We start from the raw sequence: 26362 nt of genomic DNA, 5'->3' as shown, positions 1-26362 counted from the left end.
TTAACATGTTGTAACTATTTGAAGGAGTTAACAAAATAATGGATAAAGAGCCAGTGGATATTTAGGCTTTCAAAAGGCATGAGCAAGAGACTGTTGAAGCAATTTTGTAATTTCTGGGATGAGAGATAAAGCCCTACCATGGATTATAAAAGGTTTTAGAGACAGGAAGCAAAGAGTAGAGATAAATGGTTGATATTTAGCATACAGAGAGGCTAATAGAAAAGTGCCCCAGAGATCAGTTTGAGGACATGTATTGCTTTAGCTAAAGGTGTGAATTGTGAGGTGGCAACATTATTGGTGACAGAGAATGTAGATTGATCCAGAGAAAAGGAGGGCTGCAAGGAATTCCAGAGGACCTAAGAAAATGCAGATGGTAACTGGACAGCACAATGGTATATATGAACAAAGGCCAGGTATATTGGAAAGAATAATCTAACCATTCCTATGCACCAATATTTTGAGTGAAGTGTTGTAATATCTCAGGAAAAACAATGATATGTGGACTGCTCAGTAAAAAATAAAAGCCCGGTTCAATATTCAGTGGCGATTTTAAAAATTAACAAGCTATTAGGAGGCTGTTAAAAGGGGAGAGAGAACAATAGAGAAAAATATTATAATGCTATTATATAAATCAATCCTTGCCTCAGATACTGTATTCGGTTTAGGTTACTTCATTGCCAATAAAACATAGCAGAAATAGAAAAGATTCAAAGAATGGCAATGAGAATTATTAGAATCAGGAGAAGGAAGGGTTCCAACAGGGAGAACTTTAAAAGATTATTGCTATTTAGTTTGGAAAGGAAAAAAAAGAGTAAGAGGGTTTATCATGTCTACATCTGAAATAATGAACAGTATACATGGAACTTATCAGGTCATCCTATTTATCCTACCCCTATCATGAAAACATGCTCAAAATAAAAAAAGGCAACAATGCAAAATGTCTAAAAATAAATATTTTGTATGCAACGTACAATTAACCTGTGGAACGCATTACCACAGGATATCATGCAGGCAAATAGCTTACTAAGCTTCACAGAGGGATTAAAAATGTATATGATTAAGAATAGTGTTTTCAGTTGCATTACTTGGGATAAAATTACAGGAGCTACCAAACTTCATGCTTCTTGGTGTACACTGATCAATAGCTGGAGTGAGAAGGAAATTTCCCCCACAGAACAGTATTGCTGAATTAGTTTTATTTTGGGGACTCTGCACCAGTATTCCCATTTTCAGTACTGTATTATATGGACCATTGTTACCATGAGAGACTTTTGAACCTTTAAGACCAAATTTACAGTCCAAATCAACTCTCCTCACATATCTTTGGAGTTAAACGAAACCTCACTTGACTCTCCAAGTGCAAATCAGAAATACATTTGTGTCATTGCAGTGCTTAGATACCCTTTATGTGGTTGCCATCAATGTTGTTAAAAGCTGTGCCTTGAGACAATGGTAGATAGTCACTCTGGATGTACAGACCAGAAAAGATGCGTTTTCCATGGCAACAGAAATGCATGAAAGCTTTGAGAACCGTCCTCAACTTTATCTTTTTGTTTTGAGCTGCTTAAAGAGTTCAAATTGCAGAAGCTGATACGAAATTCTCTACTAGATTAATGGAGGTGAGTGGAATAGGGCAACATTGACATGTCTAACACTTATCTATAAAAAAACCCCAAACTCTCTCACATTGCTTCTCACTGCAGTTGGCATTGCTTTTCTTAGAAATGCACTGGTAACTTATGTGCATTTTATAATCCAGTATAACTGAAAGATATGGGGAAACTGAGAAGAGTCACAGAAATTTGGGTTTCAGGGAGAAGTCATATTTTTTCATTTTGCTTACAAAAGTCCTTGTTCTGAAAGATGCACTAGAAATATTTGTGTTTTTGTGCTACGGAGAAATTTAGATTTTACATTGAAAAAATTACAGTTTTAAGACATTTACATTTCACTTTTGTGTTCTAGGAAATGTATACTGATTAAAAGTCCAGTTTCATTGGCTAACACTGATTTCTCTTTAAAAAATACAATTTCTAGATATGATATTTGACATGATCACCTTGTCTGTTTGTTCAAGGAGCTCAATAAGCTGCAAAGAGAGACATTTAAACTATAAACACCATATTTTATTTGACAATTTTATTAAATATTAAGCCTGATTTAGTAAATGTTTAATCAAATGGAAGCACAGGTCAGCTATGGGACTTCAGAGAAGCTGGATTATAGTCAATGTTATTGATGGAGTTGATCAAGTTTATATATATATATATATCACACCAGAACATTAAAATCAGACTTAATTTGACAAAGTTATTATCATATAAATTTGAGCCACTTCCCAACTCTACACTGAATCCCAAAGTTATTCTAATTGGTATTCTAAACAGTTTGCCAATCTAAAGCTAAAACCTGAGGCTTAAGTAAATCTAGCTATAATAAATGGAAGCCCGTAATAGGTTTATAAAATATGAATATTTACAGCCTCACTGTTGTTGAATATCTTATGACATAATACAGGTGATACAAGGAAAATACATTTAAATACATCCTGCATTTTTCTACGGTTTAAATTTTTTTTTAACACATCAAGGCATTGGCAGAGTGCTTATCTATATTTTGTGTATTTATTTTTACTATTTTTTCATGCTGAGAAAGCCTCATGAAATAGGTGTCTCATTTCCATACAGATCCTAAGCAGTTATAAAATCAGCACACTTTGTTACACCCATATAATGAGGGACAGTACGTATAAAAGAAGGAGAAATGGTGACTGGGCCAAGGGCAAGGCATTTGGCAAAGTCAGCTTAATATTTTACAGTGGTTTCAGGTTGAGACAAACTGTGGGGAAGCCAAAAAAAAAAATAGCTGAAGTTTATAGCAAGAGGACTTGACCCAGAGAAACCATTACTAGTACAATTATATTCCTACTAGAGAGAGAGAGAATGAACAAGCCTGATCCCAGGATCATAGCAGTCAGTGAGAGGCTTTGCATTTACTTTAATGGGCTTTGCATCAGGCTTCAGGTGCAGGGTTTATTCTTCTTCTGCCTCTTGCTGTTTTAGGCACACACTGCGCACTCACTCAGTCTTTTGCAGACAGAGCAGGGTCAATAGCTCCCAACTGCAACTGCATCCTGCTCAATATCGTTAATGGCAGAGCTGAGAGAATCATTTTCAAAAAACATGTTATCTGACAGATGTAGCCTCACTCTATTCTCCCAGGATCTCTCTGAGAGCTCAGCACCATTTCCTAGAACTGATTTGTCATCTGAAACTATCTGTGGCTTTTTTTAAAAAATTCTCTGGACTGACTGATCCTGACCAGTTCTCAATGGGCATGTAATAGTCAGTATTTGAGCTGGGTTGGTTAGCTGTAAGGAGCCAAACAAGCCACACGATGTTGTTTGTGTTCTGTGCTTGAACAGCGTGCACGTACTTCCAGCCAAAATGTTAGTGTTTGTGAATCTAGAATTTGATTTGTACAAATTCTTGTACATGCAAACATGAAATCCACATTTGTGCCAAAAACTAGATTGCACTTATATTTGCAGAAAGTAAACAAACAAACTGGTGCAAACAAATTTATTTTAAAATTCCACATATTTTACAGGGAATTTGTTGCAATGTACATATAAATTCTACTTTTATATGTATTTAAAGGATTACCCAAATCGTTTCATATGTAAAAAGTGAAAGTGGTGTCTCCTTAGCTATTTGACAGTAGCGGTTTCAGAGTGATAGCTTTAATAACAAAAGTATTTGGAGGTAGAGCTTAGAGACAACTTTGGGAACAGAGGTCTTGAGCGAACCAGTGGAAAGAGAAACCTCTGCATGGTGGATGCAGTTGTTCAAGCACAGCTGCAAATGCTGGAATTCTGAAAGTGGAATTACACCTGTGATATTTTAGCTTGGCTGCTGCTTTTGCCAACAAAATCTGTTCAAGCATGTAAATACTTGTTAATAAATTTGATTAGGAATAGAGTATTTCTGCTTGAGCATCCACACTTATTTTCCCCTAACAAAGGAATATCCCTTGCCTGGAGTCCATTCTTTCCCACCAACTCAGCCTGTGACATTTTAAAAATCTGAAGATTTTAATTTTTCTCTTTGAGCTTCTAGAAAAATAAACACAAAACATTTGAAAGAGTAAAATCATATAGAAAAGTCTACATTTTAGTCTCACCTTTTCAAAAGCATAAAGAACTTGTAACACAGTTGTGGACCCAGCGATCCCAGTTTTCAGTTTACACCAAAAGAAACTGATCAATGATTTTACATTTATAATATTTTATTTAAAAAATAGAAAGACTGATAAAAATGAGAGTATGATATTCCTCGAAAGAAAGTTTTAACTTTCATTGACTTCCTGTGCACCCTGTCTGCTGTAATTTACTTCTGATTCACATTTGTTATTCACTTTCTGGCCATGCAGAGCTACAGCACAGGAAGCCGCACAAGAAATGTGCGTATACACACACGCATGTACACTTCTAAGCAACTGGGTGGCTGAAAGTTGAGTATCTGATTTCTGTGTCATTGCTCTGGGTCAAATTTCATCATTTCTATGTACTAATAAGAGAACATATTTCAATTAGAAAGTCACAATTAAAAGAAACTGTCACAGGCTTTAGGACCCTGAACAAAGATCATGGCTGCTTAAATCCTGCATGAACAGTTAATTTTGCTTAAAAATAAGTATGTGTGTGCATGGAAAAGGACAAGTTTCAGCACCCAGGGAATATATAAAATGACCCAAGGTAAATTTTTCAAAAGTGATTTAGATACCTAGGTATCACAATCTCATTAAATGTCCGTGAGACTTAAGCCATAAAAATGGGACTTTGCTACATAAGAAAATGTTACCTTCCATCTTAAAAAGAGAAATGGGAAAGGTGCAGAAGAGTTAGACATTGTAGTGGACTAGAACAACAGCTGCCTTTCAGAAATGGAGATCTGAGTTCCATGTGAGAGTTGGCCAAAGGCTGACATAATTTTGTTGGGAAAAGCATAATTCCTTAGTAGAAGCATAATGCAATCAACAGATTTGTCCTCAAACCAATTTGCAACCTTTACTTAAAAGAAACCTAGGACTGGGATATTTTTTATTTTAAATCCTGCCTTTACCACATGACAATCATTTTCATTCATTAACTTCATGCAAGCTACACAACACAGCACAAAATTTAAAGTAAAACAGCACTATTCATCCATTCTTACCTTCCTGATGCCTTCTGAAGGGTTCGATACACAGTTATCTGCCCCATTATTTTTACTGATTGTCCTCCACAGTTCAGCAAATGTGTTATCCTGCTCCAAAGGGTTTGTCCCTTTTGCTTTGAAGTATTCATACACTGCTGAATCCCTGACAGTACCGTAAGATATATCCATTTGTTTGGACAGATCTTGAAATGTTCTGAAATTCAAGAAATGTTGAATTATTAGTGTTATCTGGTACAATAGAGATTTTATTAGTTAAAATGATCTCTTTCTATGGCTGTCTTTAGAGAGAAACAAAACACCTACCATCAATCAGTCTCATTTGCATGTCTCTCTTTTATCATAAAAGGAACCCAAAGTGTAATTCAGCTGCACTGAAATCATACAAGGTTTAATTTTACCTGAGTTCTTTCAGTGAAGAGGTTTATGTAGAAGAGATGCCCGTCAACATACTGAAATCATGTTGCTATGCTTGTGCAAGAGCACACAGCAATCAAGATTTATTAAAGCATGTGGAAAACAATGTTTAAAGATACAGGTCAAAATCAGCTCTCATTTACATCTGTGTAAATAGAGACTACTTCCACTGAAATTAGTGGAGTTACTCTGGATTCACCCCAGTGTAAAATTGGGCCAAAATCAATACACTAACTTTAAGTGTACATAGGGTATTACATTCCAAATCTCTTTCCCGCACCCCCCAATAAGATAAACAATTTCCATATGGGCCTAATTCTTATTTACACTAAAGTTGCTTTATCTCACTCTGACAGTGCAAAGGGGCCTTAAAGGGTATGTCAAACTGCAGCTGGAAGTGTGCCTCCCAGCCTAGGTAGGCAGATAAACACTATCTCCATTCCGGCAAACTTGCTAAAAATAGTGGTAGGGACACTGTGGTACAGGTTAGCCTCCTAAGCACTAGCCCACCCAACCCCCAGGGTCCGAGCTGAGGTGGTGAGCCCATGCCACAGCCTGTGCTGTAATATCCATGTTATAATGTTTAGCATGCTCGCTCAAGTGGAGCTAGCATACATCTCTCTACCCAGGCTGGGAGGCACACTCTCAGCTGCAGTAGAAACATACCCTTAAACGTACCCTCTTAATCCACTCTAGGTATGTTTATACCCAAAGTGAGTTAAGAGTAAAAGTGTCATTCACTTTCCAACCATGCAGAATATAATTTATATCCTTTTAACGGTCCTTTGCACTACCAGACAGGTGTAAAGCAACATTCAGGTCAGTGAGAATTAGGCCTACTATATGTAAGATATCCATACTCAATGTACATTAGAGCAGGAACCATTCTATCTGTGCTTTATAAGCACTTGTCAGAGGGTTCAGAGTGCAATCCAGACTAGTAAAGGGTTGTGTCACCACTTGCCGGGCAACACAGGGTGCCATATAGTTAAGGCTATGATTTGGTCACGGGTGTTTTTGGTAAAAGTCATGGACAGGTCACGGGCAATAAACAAAAATTCACGGCCGTGACCTATCCATGAATTATACTATAAACACCCCTGAATAAATCTTAAGGGGGTCACTGCTTGGGGGGGGCATGCCAGGGGCCACTTTTGGGGCGTGTCTGGAGGGGCTGCTGCTGGGAGGGGAGAGCCAGGGAGCTGCTGCTGGGGGCAGGTGCCCCGGGGGGGGGGGGGGGGAGGGCTGCTGCTGGGTGGAGCCCTGGGCCAGCTGCAGCACCAGCTACATGGGGCCTCCCGAAAAGCAGCCAGTGTGGCTGGCCCCAGGACCACTCCAGCAGCGGCTGGCTGCAGGGCTGCCCCAGCGGTTGGATACAGAGCCGCTCCAGCAGCAGCCGGTATAGCTGGCTCCCACAGAAGTGGCAGAGGTTGCAGAAAATCACTGAATCTGTGACTTCCACAACTTCCATGACAAACATGGAGCCCTACTTATAGTGCTTTGCTACTGGAGGCCTTATCCTGGGATGCTCACAGCCAGCCTACAGGCATACGGGTCACACCCTGAGCATGTGTGTGCTAGATAGCCCTGTACCAGCAGCCTGTTTACAGCCCCATTCTGGCTTCCCAACATGATCCCAACATGATCCTAGTGCAGAGTTTTCCCAAAACCATGTGCTCTGCAATGTCCAGCCCTCTCCTGGATAGCCCAGAGAAATAATAGGTGTGGTTTTTTTAAACTTTAAAAGAGACCAAAGCACATCACAGCATATTAACTGGGATAGATACATACTTCGCCTCAAACACAGTTGTGTGTTGTTTTATAGTAAAATAAAAAAATTTATTAACAATAGGACAGAGGTTGAGTGATGCCAAGTAAAAGAAACAGAAGCAGAGATAGTTACAACCAAATAAAAATGAAAACACATTTTAAAAGGTCTAAATCTTAATCTAGCAAGGTACAGGTTTTGTTCAAGATGGTTTCTCTCACCAATCCACATTCTTCTCAGCCATGGCTGACTTTCCTTCTGTCAGAATCCCAGAACAAACTTAGTGTCCATAGTACTTCTGGCTACAGGCAGCATGATGGGGTACATCATACCCACGTCTGATTGTCTGCCAGCCCCTGATCGGGCAAACCCTTATGTCATTCCTTCTGGGATCCACGGGTGAGACTTGTCCCTCCTCTTCTGTCTGAGCTGCCTATGTTTCTCCTGGTCAGCAAGCTTCCATTACTTCAGCTCTGCCTCCTCACTAACACCTGGCCTCCAGCTCTGCCCATCTCTCCTCCACTAGCAGCTTTTTCCACTGTAGTCTCCACAACTCTGGAGGCCATTGCTGCTGCTGCTGCTTCTGGATCATCTTGGGAACCATCTGCTTGGTCTCCTGCATGCTCTGTAGGAGAAAAATGGACCCTTCTTCTTGCCACCTGGTTTGGCCGCTAGCTCCAATTTCTTCTGATTAGCTGCTGACAGACCTCACTACACATCCAGCTTTTCTAACTTCTTGGTGAGGTCAGCACCTGCTCCTTTGTTGTTCATCTTTCCTTTCTTCTATTTCCACAATAAACAGAACACAATCAAACTGTAACGTTTCTTTGACTGTGCCCTTTCCTTGTAAATCACTTAAACCTATTTCACCAATGCTTAAACTGTAAACCTTAGTTAAATTAACAAGCTGTGTGTAAATCCTTTTTAGATTACACCAATTTCATGAGGCTCAGGGGTGCAATCCAGACCAGTAGGAGATTGTGTCACCACTTGCCCTGCAATCACTTTGCTGCTGGAGCTCCCAGCCTGGGATGCTCCCAGCCAGCCTACTCTCTCCTGGAGTATCTGTGTGCTAGATTGTCCTGGTTCAGCAGCTCTGACCCAGCAGCTTGTCCACAGCCCCACTTTGGCTTCCACCAGCCTTGGCTACAACCAGCAAGGTGACTGCAACACACTTCCAGTCCCAAATTTCCCCAAAACCATGTGCCTGGGATTTTCCAGGCTCACTGGGACAGAGAAATAATAGGTTTCATTGCTCCTTTAAAGAGACAAAAGCACATTACAGCTTATTAACTTAATTGTGGTAAGTATACCCTTCCCTGCAAACACAGCACTGAGTTGGTTTATAGTAAAAACAAAACAAATATATTAAGAACAGGACATAGGCTGAGCAATACCAAGTAAAATAAACAGAAGTAAAGAAGTTAAAAGCAAATAAAAGTGAAAAAAATCTAAAAGTCTAAACCTCAACTTAGCAAGGTACAGGTTTGGTCAAGATGGTTTCTCTCACCAATCATTCTTGCCAGCCATGGCTGACTTTCCCTCAGTCAGGACCTTCCACAGAAGAACAAGATGCTGGCTTCCCTTGTCTTCCTAGATGAAAGATCTTTGCCTAAGCAGGTTTCTCATCTACATTCAGTTTTCAGAGACTTCAACCCCTCCTTGTTTGAAGGACCGATCTTTCTCAGTTTCTCAGCTTGCAAAAGCTTTAATCCCTTGTGTCTGTCTAGTGATGGATGCCAAAGACGGCTTCTGTCTGTGCTTACGTCTTCCGAAGTTCAATGGCCTTGTTTCAAGAGGAAGGCCTCATGTTGTTTCCCTTCCTGTGAGCTTCCCATCTCTCTGCTACTGTCTATGTAAATGCTCTTTCCCATATTTTGGTCACATCTTGCTTAATTTCTTTGGGGACAGATAGATAGCTGCCTTCCCTCCTGATGGGGGAAAGCCTGTTTAACCCTTTGTTTGGTCACAGACTGGAAAGCATATAGTGTTAATACATATATTCCACAATGCTATTAATTACCAGTGTTATAGGTTTTCATAAAAGACCTCACTCAGTACACTGTTACAATACAGTAATATTGTATACAATCAGTAGAGTCAATTGCTTATCACTTGAGCTCCTCTGGCTTTATAGACTAGTAAACTTTTGCAATGTATTATTTGAAAAGTAAAATTCAGCCCAAGCTTCTGTCTTCTGCCAAGTTTAGACACTGTGCTGTCTCTTCCTTCACTTGGTAGCTTGATCGTTTTGTTTACGTAATATTAAATGGACCTTCATTGTCTCTGTCTGATGTCCAGGCTGGTTAGAGAAGCAAATACACTTTCCTTTGTCTAGGGAAGATCCGTTTCCCAATTCCCCCTGACAGTCCATGCTAAGATACATTTTAGTCATCATTCTAACATATATAATACATTCTACATGCATACATCACACAAGAATCAGTTTTCCAATGACATATTACATGACATGTTTTAGATAGAGATTATAATCATAGTGAGTAGTGGTACACAGAATTGGTCAGGCCAGCTGAAACTCATGCCCTGATACCAATGAGCCCCTTACCCTCCAAATGGGCCTCTGTGTCACAGCACAGTTTATATCTTTTATAACAACACACAACAAGACACCCAGCTCCTACTCTGGGTGCCTTCGACATTATTTAAAACAATGACACTAAAACAAACAGCAAACCTCCAGCAAAAGTATCCCCTCAACATAAACCAGTAAGTGGGCCTTTCCCCATCAAATCTCCATCTCCTGCAAACAATCATTCCTACCAGCCTCCAAACTCTTAACAAAAAAGGCAAAAAGATAGGCCTTGCATTGTGCTCATTTTCATGGCTTATAGATAAAAGAAAACATAAAATTAATTCAGTGAAGAGATCTTTCTAATTATTGTTCATTAATTATATCTAATTGCAGCAAGATATTCTTTTGTTTCAAGAGGTCTAAGGGTTGTTACTTTGTCATAATTTTATTTTAATGAAAATGGGGGGGTATAATCTTTTGCACACTTTTTATTTTTCTATATTTAGTATAAAAATAAATAAATCTTTGCTGAATGGAGAGCATCAGAATGAATTACATAGTTGAGCCTAATAAGGAAACACTCTAAATTATTGCAGGGCCATCCACTACAAAACTAATAAATAACTGTCACACTCCCTTCATCCAGTATATTTGAAATTTCCTCCTCTCTATTAGTATTTATTCAGGGTGTTTCTAGTGGTCAGACAAGGAGGAAATGTCTTCACAGGACATGAGAGCAGTTCCGCTATTTGAATTTTAATATCCAGTTTATTTTTTTAACATTATTCACTATTCTTCACTTCAGATCTGCAACTGTTTCTTATGAAGAGCACCTTCATATTAGCAGCCTCACTCTGTGGGCCAGATGTCTTCAGAGCTATGCCAGTTTCCATCAGCTTATGATGTGAGCAAGTAGTTCTGTCTAGGTTCTTATATCTTCTTCATCATAGCAGTGTTTAAACAGCTATCACTTCCACTACTTGCCATTTGGTTTCTACAAATAGCCTACTCCACCCTGGACACACAGGTACCCACATTGAAGTCTACTTGGATTTTATTCAAACAGGTCCCTCCCCACAAGGCATCCATCTACCCCTACAAAGTCTTAAGCTCCTTCAAGCATTTTAAGTGGTTTAAGCTCATAAATTGCTTTAGGGACTTGTATCAATTTAAGCTGTTAAGTAGCTTTAAGTATGAGTTTGTGAACAGCATGTGTGGACCTGGGAAGAGTTGGGAGTTATACAAGAATCCCAAACCTGGTCTTATTTCAGTTGCTCTCTATTTAGGCAAGATATAATATTAACACCCTAACAACTGCTGGTAAGTAAAGAGACTAATATACACAAAAAGAGTAAGACTATTAGTCTAGCATTAGCATAACTCTGAAGTGTGTATTCTGGCCTGCCTAAATTGCGTCTGTAATTTCAGTTGGATACGTTATTCTTCAAATAGGATTCTAAACTATTACATATTACTGATGGCCCTGTTAGGGCTTTCATCAGCTCAACCATATGGATTTGGTTGCATTATAGTGATGAATTTTATGAATATATTATATTGATACACACATTTATATTTTACATGCAAGTTTCTAGTAAATGTATAGTAGAAGGGTATTCAATACATCAGGGTTTTTTGATGGCACTCTTAAGGATGCTAGTAATGTTGGTCTCTTGTACAGGTTATTGTGGGTATACATAAACATACATTACATGGTCGGCAGAATAGCTTTGACAACTTTAGTTAATGTTGTCTAACACTTTCCATTACAGATCCTTCCTTTCAGTTGTTTATAACTTTGGCATACTTCCACTGTTCAGGAAGCAATATTGTTTGAATGTTTAATCAGACAAGAGTTAGGCCAACCTTAGGAACAAGGTTAATGAAAAATTGATAGTTTTACCAATGTTAGAATATTTATCTGGCCATTTTTAATAGCTCCACTTTCTCTGTTGGTTGGAATAGGATCTTGACATTTGGCATTCTACAGTTTTAAACTCAGAAAGTGCCTTTTTTCCCCCCTATGAAAATCTGGCCAAGCTATAATCCACTGAAAATCAACATTTGTACATGCATAGTACATTTTTTTCAGCATTTGTCCTTCAGTTTTCTGAACATACCTGTGCACTAATTTCAATAGGACTAATGATGTACTTAAGTTTATGTCCTTTGCTGAATTAGTGTGGCTTAAACGAATACATGATCTGGGTTGCATTAGTCGGAGAGATTCATGTTATGGTTATGGTCATCTTCTTTTGGATGGTATGAGTGAGATAACCATCCATGACACAGACAAGCTAGTATTTGTGAAGGAACTATTCTTTCAAAATATAGACAACCAATATTCCAGAAATAGAATCTAACATCACTGAGAACAGGGATGCAGTTTCTGGACTATGGTGGCTGAGTGTGAAATAAGGGAGATTAGGACAGATTTAGGGTATGTCTACATGGGAGTGTAAACCCAGGGTTAGTAAAATTCAAGTTAGCAAATCCTGGGTTTGTTAACCTAGGACTTGAGCATTGACACTCATTTATAACCAAGGAATATTTGAACCCTGGGTCCCCACTGGGGGCTCCAGTGTCTACACTGCATTATGGGGGCTCAAGTCCAACCACCCATAACCCAGACTTCCTAGGGCCCTCCCAAAATGTGGTCAGTATCGCTCTTTGTTCATGATGCAGTGTGAGAACACTTGACTATTCACCAAACATGGCTGTCCAGAGGACAAAGAAAGTCAGCCTGTGGAATTGTGGAGTACTTTTGGCTGACTCCAAGAGAACAACACCAGTGGGGCTGTGTCTACACTGCAAAGTGATATGGCTAGTAGCCAGATCATAGCTTGACTCTGGCTCAAACCCTCCATTCCTATGGGGTCCTGGGACTGAGCCCTGGACTGAGCTGCAATTCAACCAGCTGCAAAAAATATTTTCACCATTTTATTTATAGAATTAATATGTTTTATAAATCACATCATCCTTCCCAGCCCGTTGTGTCATTACAATGTAGTAATATGAGTTTGGAACATTTCCCACTACTCCTATGGCTCCATACATAGAAGATTGCATCAGAGAATGGATTTCCGCTCCTTTATTCAAAAGGGGGTAGAGGTGGCAGTCACTTTTATGGCAGTGTTCTCTACCTCCTAGAGAGGTGATTCTGTGGGTCCAGAATCAATCTGGAAGGAGGAGCAGAGGAACTGAGCATGCTGTGAGGGAGAAGTAAACAGATTACAGGTAGTGCCATGGGGACACATATCTTTTCCCCTTTGGCCCACAGAGATTCTCTGGAAGAAACAAAACAGACTTAGTGGACCCTGAGAACAGCCATGGCCAAGGGAAGTCCCTGGTAGCACAGTTTCATTGGAACCACATTGCCAGGGAGCCAGTAGAGTACTGAAGGAAACAGCCAATATAGAGAACCCTGGCTTTCTACCAGTCCCTGAGCACCTACCAAGTTTGTGATCAGGTCCTGTGGCATAACCTGCAAGGAGGTGGGAGGATGAGGTAATAACTCTACCCATTTCCCAAATGGCATAATTAAGTAAGAATTACCTCCAAAATTATAATTCTGGTGAAGACCTCCTACAGATAGTCTGCAATAGGGGATGATCTAGGCCATGGTATTTACCAAACAAATCTTTATTGCTATATAAAGTAAAGAAATGTGCATGAAATGTGTACCCTGTAACCGAAAATGATGCTGAACGTTCTCTTTGCAGCAGAAGAAAAAGGCCTGCAGATGGTTAAGACTTGGAAGATGCAAAAGAAAGCTCTTTATCGCCCTATGCTTTGTATGATGAATTAATCGCCAGCACAATGCAGTTTTCCCAGTACTTTCTCATAGCCTTTTATTTTAAACTTTAAAAACTAATCCCTGTTTGCTCAAATACCAGGCAATAAAACTTCCACTCCTAGTGAAAATCATGTTGCTCTAATCAAATTTTGGATTCTGATCAGATCTCAGGCTTGTTTCATTCCTTAAAGCCAGCTGCTGTCACCACTCAGATTTTATTTCCTTTTGTAAACAGCCATTAATTGAGCTTCCTTAACCGTCCATATTATATTTCACCACTCCAATGAGAAAGGTCCCAGGCACTTAATACTGGAAAAATATTTGAAACAAAAATCTACAGAAAAGCAGGATGGCCCCATTAACTGTACCATCAAAATTACTGGATCTCATAATCCATTAAGGGACTGCCTGTTAAGTGTGATTAAAGATAAGCCAGTGAAGCAGCAAGAGACAATATATTTTATTTACAATTATAAGAGCAGAATTTTTAATTTGTAGATAAACAAGTCCATTATGTAGATATTAGGCAATATGCTGTAAACCAATTGTTTTAAGTAGACGTCTTGTTAATCAAAACAAAAATGTGTCTCAATCATTTCAAGCTGGTATATTTTAGAACTGTATTATTGGCTAAGAACATATTTAGCATATATTCTCATCTGCTAGTTAGGATGTAATTTTGTGATGTAATGTATGTTACAATGGTGTTGCAATTGTTTGACGTTAATTTAACAGAAAGATAGAGTTGTGTCAGTAATTAACAGAATTTAAAAGAGTCCTGGAGCATACCACGACCAGGAACAAATATTTGTGTCCTAGAATGAATATTTCTGAAGTTTCTGTATTAGCATTTATAATCGTGTTATGCCAGGTCAACACTAAACACTTTTGCCAGTATAGCAATGTAGTTTGGGTTATGGGATTTTTTATGACTTTTTATACCAGCACATCTCCAGAACATTCATTCAACTTATATTAAACAAGCAAGTACATGGTTTTGCCCATGTCGCTTATTTCTCTCAGGGAACTGGTATAAGCTTTGCTGCCAAAAGCACTCATTTGGTGGTTTAAGCTGCTGAGACACTAGCACACACCTGGACCTAGATAACTAGAGTTAATTGGTGATCAGCGAAACAAACAGAAACTATTTACTGGGCCTCAGCTTCAGGGAGGGAGAACTAAAACTCAAGCTACAGCTTCATGTAACATCACTATTCAGGTCCTCCAAAGATCTGGGTGAGGTCTTCCAACAAGAGAGAAATGAGAACCTAATATTTCTCATGTGGAAAACGACCAGTTTTGTTTTGCTTCTTTAACATTGAGATGGCCTTTACACAAAGCATAAAAAGTAAAAATATTTCTTCTTTGTTTTTTTCCTTTGTAGTTCACTTTTTAAAAGGCTTGGAGAAAGCAGCACGTTTCAATGCTACTGTGTAAATTCCATTACTGTAAATAAGTTCTATAGCTATCAGTGTGATGTCATTTCAAAAGTAATCGGAAGTCATGTCACAGCAATCAATATGGCATTTTATCTTGACTGCAGCCTCACAGGATAACCATAGACAATAATGGAAACACTGACAGATCCTTAATTTAGAAGTGCACTGTTATTAGCATTCACTGCTGCAAATTCTCTGTACTGTAGAACTGAGGATTTTTACAGTACAATGCTTTTATGAAGAATTTTACTACAGAAGTTACTGAATTTACAATATTGTTTGAAAATACTGAAATACACACACTTTTAGTTTCTGTGTGCGCATTAGCATATACAATGCCCCAAAATAGTATTAACAAACAGTCAAGAGTCAGATTTAAAAAATATATATATTTACTACCCAGCCTTAATTCTACCACCTCAGGAATGTGCCTTAAAATATGGTCTTTGTTCATATCACTAAATATTAGTTGTCAAATAATACAAGTTAGGGGTCTGCTCTCTTAAGTGGAATTCACACATGTTGTTAACTTATGCTATGCAATATATGCATACGTTGAGATTTTCTAGAGATCATTAAATACATTTACTGCTTATCCAGTTTGAGTAAGGACATTGCTAACCTATGCTTTTACCCCAAAGAAGCCAATAAGGGAAGCTTTTAGCTCAGGGTGACTACGCTAAGCTTTTAGTTCAATGGTACAGCTAAGCTTTTACTTGAAGAGCGCCACTAAGATGAAGTGCTGCTAAGTGCATGCAATGTTCTAAGCCATTCTTCTTAAATAGAGGCTCAGAAAAAGAACAGAAAACATACACTACAAATGTTCCAAATTCCCAATTTAAAACACTCCTAACTTTTAATCTTCTAAGTAGCTTTTCTTCAAACTTGGCTCAAATGCTGGAGCTCTCTGACACCTATGAAGTTAGATCAATTTGAGGTTTATAGCTACAGCTGCTTTAGAATTATGTGAGTGCTAAATTTTTGATCCGAATGTAGGGGAAAAACATGTATTTTTACACCAGAAAAAGGAAGATGGAGGATTTGTAAGTAAAAAATCAAACAAATAGCTGAATTGATGTTGCCCTCCTTCTGAAAACAAGCCCCCCCAAAACAACTATGGATCGAAACCAAGCATGATTAATCTCATCCCTAAAGAAATTCTTTCAGAAAGTGATTAGCAGCAAGCAGAGGAGGGTTAGAAGGGAATTCTGAATCCAAGTTCAACTATGTAAGACCGTTCATGTTTCAAAATGTATAAAACTGTTAAATTCAAATGGACTTGTCATCTTCCACAGAGACAGAATGATGGCTTCAGGGGACAAATGCAGGCTCTTCTCTGTCTGAGTTCCAGACAGTTTTGATCACTTGGGAACCGGAGGTGTAATGTGTGCTCTGGGCCACAGCCTGTGACATGTCCTTACTGGCTGGTGAAGACTGGCAGAAAAAAGCTGGGTCCATTACTTTTGGAGATTGCCAGTGTTGTTCTCCTCTGCTCACATACTTAAATTAGGTTCATGCTCAGTTGCCTCTCTTAATTGGAGCCAAAGGACAGTGACCCCACTTATGAACCAGATAGTCCCCCAAGCCCACAAGTTAACACCACAGACTAGGTAACAGTGAGTATTCTAAACCTTTTAAAACCAGTATTAAAACATACTAAGTATGATGTGTTGTAAACATATTATGTAAGCACAATGAAATAACTGGACAATGTGATAAGAGAAATGTTCCATTGTTAAGGATGACCTATAATAATCACTATGCCACCTAACGAAGAAAAATCTTAATATCAGATTGCCCAGAAATTCACAATGTACTGTCTAGAGATATTACTAATATCCATAAGAGCAGGTTGTGCAACGTAATATAACATATTTAATGTCAATGTCTACTTCGAAGCAATAATGCCAAAACTGTTTGAAGCTTGGTTGAACAAGCACTTGTTTTAATAGAGAGTATATTTCACTGAAAGGTAGTCCTGATCTAGATACAAACATTCCCAAATTCTGGGAGGTTCGGATCCATAGCTTTAGTTTGTGCCTAGCTCTAATTTAATTTAGGATTAAGGATCAGATAGATGAGCTCTTAAATCATCCATCATTAGATTGCCAGCCCTCTGCAATGACATTATAGAGTTCTGCACTGTTCTGTTTTACTGCAAATCAAAGTCATATTTAATTATCCCGGATTTGGGGCTTGATCTTCCAATTGCTGAGCAGCAGGGTCCTGATCCAGCAAAGAACGTAAGCATATATTTAACTTCAAGAATTTAAGTGGCCCTATTGAAATCACATGCAGAATGTTCACCTGGCAGCAACGAACCCTTCTCTAGTAGCTACACTGATCCATATTTTACATACAATTTATGTTACTGGTTAGAATCAGGAGGAGGGACCACAAAAAATGATCCAAATGACTCCCAGAAATCCTGGCGGACAAAGCCTCATGGGAATTTTTACAGGAGAAGCCACACATATTAGAGCCTGTAAGAAGTGATGCACTCTGTAGCATTGCAAATATCTGAATGGAACACAGAGATTTAATATAATTCCAAAAACCACTGAATAAATATTTGTGAACTCTGCCAATTTATGATCTTTTTGCAACATGATTTAATTTTCTCTGTGCTGTAATGAACAATGAGGAAAAACGTTTCCTTTCAGCTGAACAGGAGGAATTCTTTAAAATATTTGTATTTAAATTCTTCAACACACAGTACAGAGCAGAGGCTTCCTAAAAAGGTCTCCAGGAGTTGGTGAGCTACTCACAGTGAGCAAACTCCCCAACATAGTTAAAAGATCTGCAAATCCCATGGAAAACTCCACAAAGCACTCAGTTTAAAGAATGTTCTGCCTGTACATGCCCAAGTTGTTCGGTGGCTGTCTAGTTCACTGGGCAAGCAGAGGGTGGTTTGTGTGCTCTTGCTTTTGGCAGTGAGTGATACCCTAAAGTGGGGGAGAGTGGTGGGGACAGTCCTTGCAGAAAGGTCTCAAAAGTGGCAGGACCTGCTAGATTGGGGTGGGAGGAGGATAGTCCCTGGCTTCCCCTTCCCATTTGGCCTCTGTGGATCTACCAGGCCCCCAGTGGTTCTTCTCCCATCTCCCCTACCCTGAGACAGACTGGAAGAGGAGCCAAATCTCTTGGAAGAAGTGGACACTCAACCAATGGCACCAGAGGCATTTGGAGGTGCTAAAGCAGGAAAGGAGAGGACAGAGAAGCCACCTCTTTCTGAACAAAGGGACGTTAGTGATATCAGAACCTCAACTCTTACATTTGAAATATTGACACTTTGCTGTCTGATTAGACCAGTGAATCTTCAGGAACTCTCCCCGCACAACCATCCTCTCCCTATGGACAGCAACGCCTTCTCTTGTCTCCTTGTCCTTTTTGCTGCTGAGTGCTCCCCTCTTCAAGACTCCTTCCCCAACTTCCTGTGGCTCTCTCCTTAGAGGAGAGGATGAAGAGTTGTGGGCAGAGAAGCAGCTTGAATGGACCTTGGGCAATAGGGTAGTCACTCTTCCCTGACAGCTGACAAAGGCATATGCTCAGAAGATGAGGATAGGATGTCAACATACATGAAAGATGGACTCCTTTATTGAATTACCCCATTTGGCAGCTGCATAGCTCCAAATAAATAAGCCTGATTGGCTCTAGGGGCCAAGGGTTCAGTCTATTCCTTTGGAACAATATTTTGCAGCTCCTCCTCTTCAGCCTGAAACATGTCCCTCTGCTCCTACTCATTATCAGCACCCTCACTGACACCCTCCATGCCTGATTTCAATGTCATCCTATTCATTAAGTCAATCTAACAGCATATAATCTTTAGCTGTGACAGCATCTCTGTCAAGATCTAACCCCTACATCCCCAATAGCTTGGTCCCTTTTAGGGATTTTGCATTCAATCTCAGTTTTAATGCCACATTCTGACATTTAGAGTCAGAATTGCCTCGTCAGGAGAAGGAATGTTATGAGGAAATTGTGTTGCCTTTGCCCTTAGCCCTCTTGCTTCCATGTTCTTGGGCATGTTGCCTCTATCAGAGCAATGCTTTCTGATGTTTTGCATGAGGTATTGCCTCTCCTCCTGTTGCTGAAGTGATTGCTGCTGATCCTTGCCATTTGCTTTGGAAGCTATTCTGAAATAGACCTATATGTGGGTAGTGAATTCATCCATGGCCTAGCAAGGAACCCTGGCTTACAAAATAAAAACAATAATGCCTTCTACTTAGAGATGGAAACACTAGCAAGGCAGACAAACTCTCTAGGACAAACAGATGTAGTGTAAGCAAGTTATATTCTACTAAAGTCAATGGAGCTGCAGCCACTGACACCAAATGTGAATGTGGCTGAATATCTAGAGACAAAAAATGACATGGGCCTCGACTGCTGTTTATTATCATCAGTGAAGCAGGAGCAGGCTCTAAGAGTGGTTTAAACTAGCAGAGACCTTTGTCCTGCTAAATAAAATGATAAGACTTTCTACTTAGGAATGGAATTTATTTTATTATTTTTTACAAAACGTGTCACCATGGCAACGAGTCGCTTTCCTTACAAGTAAAAAACAAAAACATAAACTAACCCTCGGCAGGCTAAAACACTACCAAAAACTAAAACACCTAGTTATCATAACTGTCACTATTTGGCATCTAAAAGCCCCAGTCAGGATTGTGGCCTCATTGCACCAAACAGTACAAACAAAGAGCAAAATACAGTCTCTGCCCCAAAGAATTTAGAATCTAAAGCCCTGATCCTTCAACCAATTACATACACATGCTCAACATGTGTGAGCAGTCCTATTGAGTTCAATGGAACTACCCCTCCATGTAAAGCTAAGCACATGCAAAAGTGTTTGAAGGATCAGGGCCAATAAAGTCAGACAGAAATAGACAGACAAAAAGTATTAGCCAAAGAACATACGTACAGCACATCAAAAGCACGGAACTTGTCAGAAACTCCCACTACTATTTAATGTCTCCAAAACAACCTTCTCCCCTTCCTGCATGACTTAGCCCAGATGAAAAATACAGAAAACATGACAAATACAAACAAAAAATACCCTTAAAAGCCTCAGTTCTGCCATGAACTCCACATGGGCTCACAGCAGTCAGTGGGGCTCTGCCTTTGCAGAGATTATTAAAGGATCAGGGTCTAAATTAACAAGAAAACATACTAACAATGCAAACAAAAAGCTGAAACAAAATGATTAACTAAACACTAAGCTGAATAAATGGCCTATAGTATTATTTATTATTGGTTCCTTAATATTAATTAATACTAGCTGCACATGCCTTAGCATCAAACTTTCCTTGGCTTTGGGCAGCTGCTGTATTTGAATGAGACTTAACTGACAGGCACAGAAATCTGTCCTACACAGTCAACTGAAATATCACTTTCCCCTCACAGATGGAATTACTAATTGTGGTATTTTTGCAAAGGGGAGGCCCTCTCCCCCATCCCCTGCCCCAATTCCTCCTAAAAACAGCCTTCTTTTCGTGCTTACTCATACTTTAGATAAAGACAAGGCCTGATCTTCTTCCCGTTAAATCAAAAGGGAGCGGGATTGAACTCTTGGTGATTCAGTGTGCAAACATTTATTTAAAAACTTGTAATATCTGCAGGGTTGTCTTTTGAATACAGGAATTAGAGCTTGCCTAAGCACGGCCTCGCTCCTTGAGACCCCAGCCATAACTGGCACTATCAATGCTCTTTATTACAATTATTATTATTATTTAACATTTATATTGTGATGGTAACTCAAGGCCACAATCGCGTTGGTCCCCACTGTGATAGGTGGTGTGCAGACAGATAATAAATGACAGTCCCTGCCCAAGGATATTACAATCTAGAAGAGAGCTTACAGTTTACATAGAGTAGACTTTGCCAAACAGGAACCCATGGGATCTTTTATAGTAATCCCAATTCACATCCCAACAATGCTCCAATCCTGCATTTCTGTGTGTGACTGGATTATTGCATCCACAAGTCAGTGGTACTTGTCACAGGGGCAGAACTCTCCCCACAAGCAACAAATTGGAAAATCAGGGCCCAAGCCATTAAAATTAATCTTTTCAAGAGTCTCCCCTCTCCAGATAAGCCAAATGTTTTGTTCAGTTACTACCAAAACCTCACATACTGCGGGCAGGGTGTGGGGGGAGTTCAAATGAAACACAGCTTGTTCAAATGTTGTATGAGAATCTTGAACCAGGCAAGTTTCTTTTGGGTTAGAACTATCAACATTTCATGTAGCTCTGTATAACCAGCCAGTGCAAATATCTGGCAGAAGCCTTGACAGACAAAGCCCAAAAAGAGAACAGTAAGTATAGGAAGTTGCATCCAAGTAGCATTGTGTCATTGTGGCAGCTGATTCTGCGCTACAGCTATCCAAATGACACAAGGAAAATTAACATCACCTCAAATACAACTGAGTAAACATCTCCCTACACATGCTCTTTTAGAAATGTGATTCCCACTCCTACCCCTCACCTCCCATGCACTGAAGAAAGTTTTGGGGAAATGTTTCAGTGCAGTTGAATAATAAAAGTAGAACTGGTTAAAGATTTCCCAACAGAACAGTATTCCATCAATAAATGCCGATTTAGTGGAACTGGGACCCCTGAGCCCCAGCTGCCAGCCTTTTTGTCAGGTATCCCTGGGCTGGCCAGCTCCCCAGGCCCCTGGGCTGCCTGGCTCTTCAGCCACTCAGCTAGTGGGCTACTGAGGAGCCTGAGAGCCCAAAGAACATACTTCATTTTGGAAACACCAAAACATTTCCACTGCTAGAACGCTTTGGTGTTTCCAAAATAAAATACTGGGGAATTTCTGTTCTTTGAAGAGTGTTTGGCTTTTCATGAAAAAAAAAAATTCCAATAAACTCACAATTTTGTACTGAACTGAAATTCTCCTTCCTGGCCAGCTCTGAACCAAAGGTTTTTCAGCACGCATATGGACAATGAATTGCTAAAAGAATGAATACTTTGTGTGACTCTCTATTTGTAAACTAGAAGAAAGTCATCACGTTGCATTTGCATACTGGCACTCAAACATATAGACAGGGATATATACCACATATGTGGAAGGGATATCCATAAGCAAACTAGGGAAATATAGCATAGACAAAACTACTATGAGGTGAGTGCACAACTGGTTGGAAAACCATATTTAGAGAGTAGTTATTTCCTAAACAAATAAATGTGCCCAGTTTACAAGGAAAAGAAAACATAATTCCCAGCCCTCCAAACTCACATTTGGATCTGAGTCAAACTGGGGTCTTCTTATCCATCATTACCAGGAATAACAGTTCTTCTGTAGACCAAATCAGGCCCTCAATTACACCAGTCCATCCCAATCATCTTCAAATTATGCACTCTAACCCCCAACTAGTGCCAGTGATTTCCACTGGCTCAGTAGTTTCCACAGGTACATCTGATCAGCCTTCTAAATGGAATTTACAGCTCCATCTTGCATCCTGCTTCTGACCCAGCATAGCTCTTAAACATGCACTTAACTTTAGGCATATAAGCAGTCCCATTAAAGTCAAAGGGACTACTCAAGCTGAAAGTTAAGCATGTATTTAAGAGTTCTGCAGGGATCAGGACCAGAGTGCTCAGAGCCTTTCAAGCCCTTAGTGAGCAATTCTGTTGATACTGTACAAGGAGGACTGAAATCCAGCTCTTACACCCGCGGACCTTCTGGCTCTGCAGGGTAAACCAAGTCAGAGTAATAGAATTTTTCTTACTGAAGTAATCTCATCTGATGCTGAATATACACAGAATAGTTCAGTTGCAAAAGAGGCCATTTCTACGTGTTTATTTTTCAAAGTAGAACCACACTTTAACCACAAAGTCATTTTCCCCTCTCTTCTTCCACCACAATGACAATTATTTACTATTGTTATTTGCACTTGTTATTTATATTACAGTGTCACCTAGAAGCCCCACATTAGATTAGGACCAAATTGTGGCAAGTATTTTTTAAAAGCTCTATTTTGATGCTGTATTGATAGCATAAAAAGAACAGAGGGGCAGTGGCAGATCAAGGCTGACTTTCAAAAACAGTAGCCTAAAGTTAGACTTCTAAATCTATATTTATGCTTCTAAATGACTGGATAGGCTTTCAGTACTAATCAATTGATAATCTTCATCCAAGGGCATGTCTTGAAACCCAGGGATCCAAATCCAAGGCTCAGAAAGGGCCCATGAGCATCTGAAGGGCAGATCTGAAGGACAGGTGCTGTCAACCCCAAAAATCTGATAATCTTGATCCCTAGATCTGAACCTGGCCCGAGATCCACCCTTCATTTATCATTAGAGAAGGAAATGAAATATAGAAAAATTAGGATCTACAATAGACAAGGAACCACTGCAAAGCTGGTTGCAGTTTTTTTTTTTTTTTTGAAAAACAAAGCAGGTTTTTAAAGTTCACTTTGGATTATTAAAAAACAAAACAAAAAAAATCCCCTATACCAATGGTTTTCAACCTTTTTTTAATTTGTGGTCACCTAAAAATTTTCAAATGGAGGTACAGACCCCTTTGGCAATCTTAGACAATCTGTGGATCTCCAGGGGTCTGTGGACCACGGGCTGAAAACCATTGTTCTATGGTAACAACAACCTTTCGCTGACCCCTGAGTCAGAGTATATAAACCCCCAGGGGTCTGCGGACCACAGGTTTAAAACCATTGCACTAGGCCATCACGCCTTTTATTTGAGCATTTTGAAGGGTTATTGTGTAAATTAAAGCAAGGTATTCTACACTTCTTGCAATATTAATTAAAGTAAAAACTGCAGCTGGTGTTTAACTACTACTCAGTCCCAGGAGCAAGTTTTAGTCACTTTACCTAAATCAAACATATCATAAAGTTGGCATGAAAATCATATTGTCTGAACCGAACACATCTAGCGAGTGACACATGCTTTCACTTATAATGAAAATAACAAACTACCTCTATTACTAATGCAGATGTGTTTTTAAACTGTTCACCGTACTGATTTCTTCTACCACTTACATTTGGAGAGCTAAAATCATTATGGAGATTAATAACTAAGATGAAGAAAACAAGTTCATTCTTCTATTCTGATATCATAAGCGTCTCATACTTCATTATGAAGTTGCTGCAGTGTGACTTTGTAAAGAAAAATACAAATGCTTTTTGTTCAGATGGTAATCTCTTTGGGGAAGGGATCATCTTTTTGTTCTCTGTTTGTACAGCTCCTAGCACAATGGGGCCCAAGTCCATGACTGGGTTTCATAGATGCTGTGGTAATACAGATAAATAATAATAAATAGCAATAAATAGTGTCAAGAATGAGTACACCTGGTAGCTTGTTGCTAGATTGTGATACTCCTACTAATGCTGACTAGTACAGTACACAACTATTATATCATTATACCATGAGTAGTTCCATCAAAGTCAACGAGATTATTGGACTAAGGCACCACTCAACTTTGTTGTGTGAGAGTTTACTGAAACTGACATATAATCTAAAACTGGCTGAACTTGGAGGACTGCGGAACCCAGTGAATTTAGGATTTAGTTGCTGCAGAGTAAATTGGGGTGTTGCCTGCATCAGTACCACTAATTTCATGGCCGAGGACTGGAGAGGGATCCTTTAGAAGCTTTGGCTCTGGTGTCTGCCAGAGGGGTTGCCCTCGTGTACAATGACTCATTATTATCGCTCTCCCTCTCCCTCAGTTTGAACACCAGTCTCACTTTATTTGTGGGCCTGATTTGGTATCACCGAAAGCTTTAAAGCCAAATCAACAGGCTGCTCCATGCGTTGATGATAACCATTCTTATTAGGCCAGACTAATCATGTTTCTTAGCTTGAAAATGTCATTACTTCCCTAGCTAAGAAACAGTATTTTTTTTTTTGCCATTTTGATGGTTGTTCTCTATTTTTCATTAGATCAGTGGTTCCCAAACTGGGGTTTGCGAAATGTCACAGGGGGTTCTCAGGAACAAATTCCCTAAGGGCGGACAGAGCGGTCCCTAGGAACCCCGGGCAGCACAGGGCTAACAGCCCCGAGCCCCTGGACTTCCAAGAGCTAGGCAGATCAAAGCAAGCATATCTATCACGCTGAGGAGATTTAAGCTTCAAGACTCCTTATAAGAAATGGAAAGGGAGGTGGGTATTTTTAAAACTAAATAGGCAACTAGTATGTTTTTTTAAAATTATTATGAAAAACAAGTTTAAGCTTTGTTGTAACATGTGTTGTTTGCCTGGACTACTCAAGACCTGAATGCTTGTGTAGGAGGAACTCTGAGCTGGCTTATTAAATACCTTCATGCTGTTTCACATCTGATACTCCTTGATGAAACATAGGAGCCTTGTTTTATAACAGGCTTATTCAAAGTTATACAAGCTACAAGTGAGATCTTGGAAAAGTATTGCTGTTTGCATAATATAATAAAAATACTGTAATGATAAATAATAATTAATAATAAATAGTGTGTAATAAGCATGTCATAAGAACAAATTTTATATTTCCAAGATCATTGCTTTTATAATGTATACTCAGGTAAAGGAGAAAATCCCTGGAAATATTCATTTTTAGGAGGGGGTTTGAGAGACTTGACATTTTAGTGAAAGGGGTTCACAGGTTGTTAAAGTTTGGGAACCACTGCATTAGATGGATATGCATAGTTATAAAACAAACAATGAAAATAAGTCAGTGATTTATTTTCCTAGACTGACTCCAACATTTTGGGTGGAGATGCAAATTCCGCTAACTGCATATGATTATTAAGGTAGGTTTTGCAAGTGTACCAACATGGCTTCTCTAGAACATTACTACTCTTCTCCTGTACACAGATGAGACTGGAAACACTCCAATACCGAACAGCTGTAGGAGGCGCACACACAGAGAAAAAAAGCAAAGCTGATGAGTTCAGGAAATGATGATAACCTATACCACCTTCCCATTGTTAAGAGATTGATCATTCCAGGAAAGCTGTTCTCCTTATTAGAAAACTATTTGGGATATGACAGTGATAACTCATTAAAGATGCCAGTGCAGGAAAGTATTCGGTAAATAAATAAATAAATAACCCAACATCCCTCCCCCCAAAAGTGATGAACACGTTCAGTAGCATGTTAAATATCACAAAAAGTAAGAACACCAATTCCGGTCTCACAAAAATCCTTTAAAATTTGATTCATCCATCAGAGTAAAACAAATAATTCCAACTCTACTTAA

The 26362-nt window shown here is 39.3% G+C and overlaps 1 protein-coding gene across 6 annotated transcripts in view; it reads right to left on the bottom strand.

Annotated features, from left to right (window-relative positions):
* GRID1 (glutamate ionotropic receptor delta type subunit 1) overlaps window positions 1–26362 on the bottom strand; it is an 857119-nt gene that overhangs the window by 38583 nt on the left and 792174 nt on the right. For all 6 annotated transcript variants that reach the window (XM_038411443.2, XM_043519481.1, XM_043519478.1 and 3 more), the window contains one exon: window positions 5217–5412. In XM_038411443.2, coding sequence (XP_038267371.1) covers window positions 5217–5412 — 196 coding nt within the window. The remainder of the gene's footprint in view (window positions 1–5216; window positions 5413–26362) is intronic.

This window comes from Dermochelys coriacea, chromosome 7 (assembly GCF_009764565.3).
Source record: "Dermochelys coriacea isolate rDerCor1 chromosome 7, rDerCor1.pri.v4, whole genome shotgun sequence".
NCBI lineage: Eukaryota > Metazoa > Chordata > Testudines > Dermochelyidae > Dermochelys > Dermochelys coriacea.
This window is presented reverse-complemented; position numbering and strand designations above follow the sequence as displayed.